Genomic DNA, 3,033 nt, shown 5'->3' on the forward strand with positions numbered 1-3,033 from the left:
CTCCCTGATTGAACTAACCTCGTTATCTCTAGCTTGCTTGCTAGCATATATATACCTACCCCTGGAAATTTCCACTACCTGTGTCTGACGAAGTGGGTATTCACCCACGAAAGCTCACGCTCCAAAACGTCTGTTAGTCTATAAGGTGCCACAGGATTCTCTGCAACTTTTTCCTTGATGACCCTGCCCAGTTCTGTGGAACTGGTCTTGGTGAAAGATTCCTAGTTGCTCCTTACCTCACACGTAGGAGGCCCTGGCAAATTCATGGTCATAGAATTTTAAAAATTATACATTTCAGTTTCAGATATTTACGCCTGAAATTTCATGGTGGTGTAACCATGGGGTCCTGACCCCAAAAGGAGGTGGGGGGGTTGCAAGACTGTTGTAGGAGTGGGATCATGGTGTTGCCACCTTTCTGCTGCTGACGGCAGCGCTGCCTTCAGAGCTGGGCAGCCAGAGAGCTGTGGCTGCTGGCTGGGCACCCATCTCTGAAGGCAGCGCTGGTGCCAGCAGCAGCGCAGCAGGGTGGCTTGGTACAGTATTGCCTCCTTACTTCTGTGCTGCTGCTGGTGGGGCAATGTCTTCAGAGCTGGGCGCCTTGTCAGCAGTCACTGCTCTCCAGCCACCCAGCTCTGAAGGCAGTGTAGTTGTAAAGGTGGCAGTACTGCAACCCCTCTGCGATAGCCTTGCAACCCCCCTTCCCACAATGCCCTTTTGGGTCGGAACCTCCAGTATGAGAAACACTGGTCTCCCCTGTGAAATCTCTATAGTATAGGGTACAAGGACACACAAGACCAGATTTCAGAAGAAGGGAGAGCAGGTGTCATGGTCAATGACACATTTTTCATGGCCATGAATTTGATAGGGCCCTACTCCTACTATCTCCCTCCCTTCAGCTCCACTTCTGCTCTTGCTTCAAGCCCATGTTCTCCCTCCCAGCTAGCCCACACGGCTGTCTGATGCTCGGGAAAGCCAGAGGGGTGGGAGCTGCCACAGGCCAGGGCAGAGGAGATGGAGGCTGGGGGGGTGGGGGTGGGAAATCTCAGCTGAGGGGAGGTCTGGAACCGAGGCAGTGGTAGGAGCTGTGATAGCCCAGGCCGGAGGAGATGGAGGCCAGGGTGGGAATCTAGGTGAGGGGGAACTGGATTTGTGGGAGGTTAGAGGGGCGGGAGCTGCCACAGGCCGGGCCAGAGAAGATGGAGGCTGGGAGGGGGCTGGGTTTCTGGGAGGAGCTGCCCTGAGACAAACACCTATATGAGGGTTTCAGCAGTTCAGCATTCCCAGGAACTCACACAGGAACTGGCCTTTCCCTCTGTAAGGCAGGGGCTGCAGCAGCTTGCCGGAGCCAACATGGCCTCACAGAGCAGTGAGGGCATCATCAAGCTGTCGAGGGAGGAGCTGGAGGCCCTGAAAGCTGCCTTTGAGGAGGGGAACCTCGCTGGAGTGGCCTCCAGGCTGCAGGAGATGCTGGAGTCACTGGAGAGTGTCCAGCTGGATGTGGGCATCACGGGCGAGACTGGCTCTGGGAAGTCGTCCTTCGTCAATGCCCTCCGGGGCCTGGGCGATGAAGATGCAGGTGCTGCCCGCACCGGTGTGGTGGAGACCACCAGGGAGCCGACTCCATATCAGCATCCCCGGTATCCCAACGTGACCATCTGGGACCTGCCGGGGATCGGCACACCCGATTTCCACCCCGACACCTACCTGGAGCAGGTCAGCTTCTCGCGCTATGACATCTTCTTCATCATTGCCTCACAGCGCTTCACCGCCAACCACGCTGCTCTGGCCCGCCACATCCAGGCCATGGACAAGAGTTTCTATTTTGTCCGCTCCAAGGTGGATGTAGACCTGGACTGCTCCCTCAGGCGCCGGCCATCCAGCTACAGCGAGGTGGGGGTGCTGCAGGAGATCCGGCAGAATTGCCTGGAGGGTCTGCGGGCCCAAGGCATCCACTCGCCCCAGGTCTTCCTCCTCTCGGCCTTTGATCTCAGCAAATACGACTTCCACCTCCTGGGGAAGACGCTGGAGAGGGAGCTGAGCCACCACAAGCGGCACGCCTTCCTGATGGCCCTGCCCAACATCTCCCTGCACATCCTGGAGAAGAAGAAGGCAGCAATGTTGGAACACATGTGGCTGGTCTCCACCGTGGCCTGCGGTGTCCACGCCGCGCCCATCCCAGGGCTCCTGATCTCCTGCGATGTGGACGTCCTGGCCAGGACCCTGCAAGGTTACTGCAAGGGCTTTGGCCTGGACGACGACTCTCTAGAGAAGCTGGCGGCACAAATGGGGCAGCCAGTGGAGCAGATGAAGGCTGTGATCAAGTCACCATTGGCCAAGGAGATCTCCAACATCCTGGTGGTGCAGCTGTTGATACAGGCAGGCAGCGAGGCACCTAAGCTAGCTAATGAGGTGCTGAGCTCTGTCCCACTCCTGGGCTCACTTGCATCTGGAGCACTGTCTTTTGCCACCACGTACAAGATGCTGAGGAGCTTTGTGAATGCTGTGGCTGCTGATGCCCAGAAGGTGCTTATTAAAGCTTTTAACCTGGATGCTAAGAAATGAGCCAGAAAGGAGGAGAGAGAAAGATTGAAACACCTTCTGTGAGGCAAGGGACCAAAATCCAGTGCCAGGTGCAGACAGGATTCCAGCATCCTGTGGAAATCCCTCAAGCTTCCTACCTGATCTCAGAATTTCATTCCAGAGCTGGATATAAAACCCATGATTGAATGTCTAAAGTTTCTGCTGCATTTGTTACTTTGCGATTTAAATGTCAAATATCCGAGCTGGTTCTGTGTCACTGACACTGGTGCAAATCAGGGGTGAGTGTGTTGTATACCAGGAATAGTCCATCTTAAATAGGTCATCATAAACTGTGGGTAATTCCATCATAAATACTTCATTGTAAACTGGTCATAACTCTGTTGTAAATACCCCGCTGTGAACAAGGAGTAACACAGATGTCAATTCTCTGTTGTAAACCAAGGGTAAATCTACTTGATACCAGGAGTAATGCTGGTGTGAACCAGGAGTAAC

The 3,033-nt window shown here is 54.6% G+C and overlaps 1 protein-coding gene across 1 annotated transcript in view; it reads left to right on the forward strand.

Moving 5' to 3' along the window:
- The window catches only part of LOC116834318 (interferon-inducible GTPase 5-like), an 11,998-nt gene extending 9,211 nt beyond the window's left edge, over positions 1–2,787 (forward strand). The window contains exon 2 of the mRNA XM_032796313.2: positions 1,320–2,787. Coding sequence (XP_032652204.1) covers positions 1,351–2,562 — 1,212 coding nt within the window. The 5' untranslated portion in view covers positions 1,320–1,350 and the 3' untranslated portion in view covers positions 2,563–2,787. The remainder of the gene's footprint in view (positions 1–1,319) is intronic.
- The last annotated feature ends 246 nt before the right edge of the window (positions 2,788–3,033 follow it).

The sequence above is a fragment of the Chelonoidis abingdonii genome, chromosome 11, assembly GCF_003597395.2.
Source record: "Chelonoidis abingdonii isolate Lonesome George chromosome 11, CheloAbing_2.0, whole genome shotgun sequence".
Classification (NCBI taxonomy): Eukaryota; Metazoa; Chordata; order Testudines; family Testudinidae; genus Chelonoidis; species Chelonoidis abingdonii.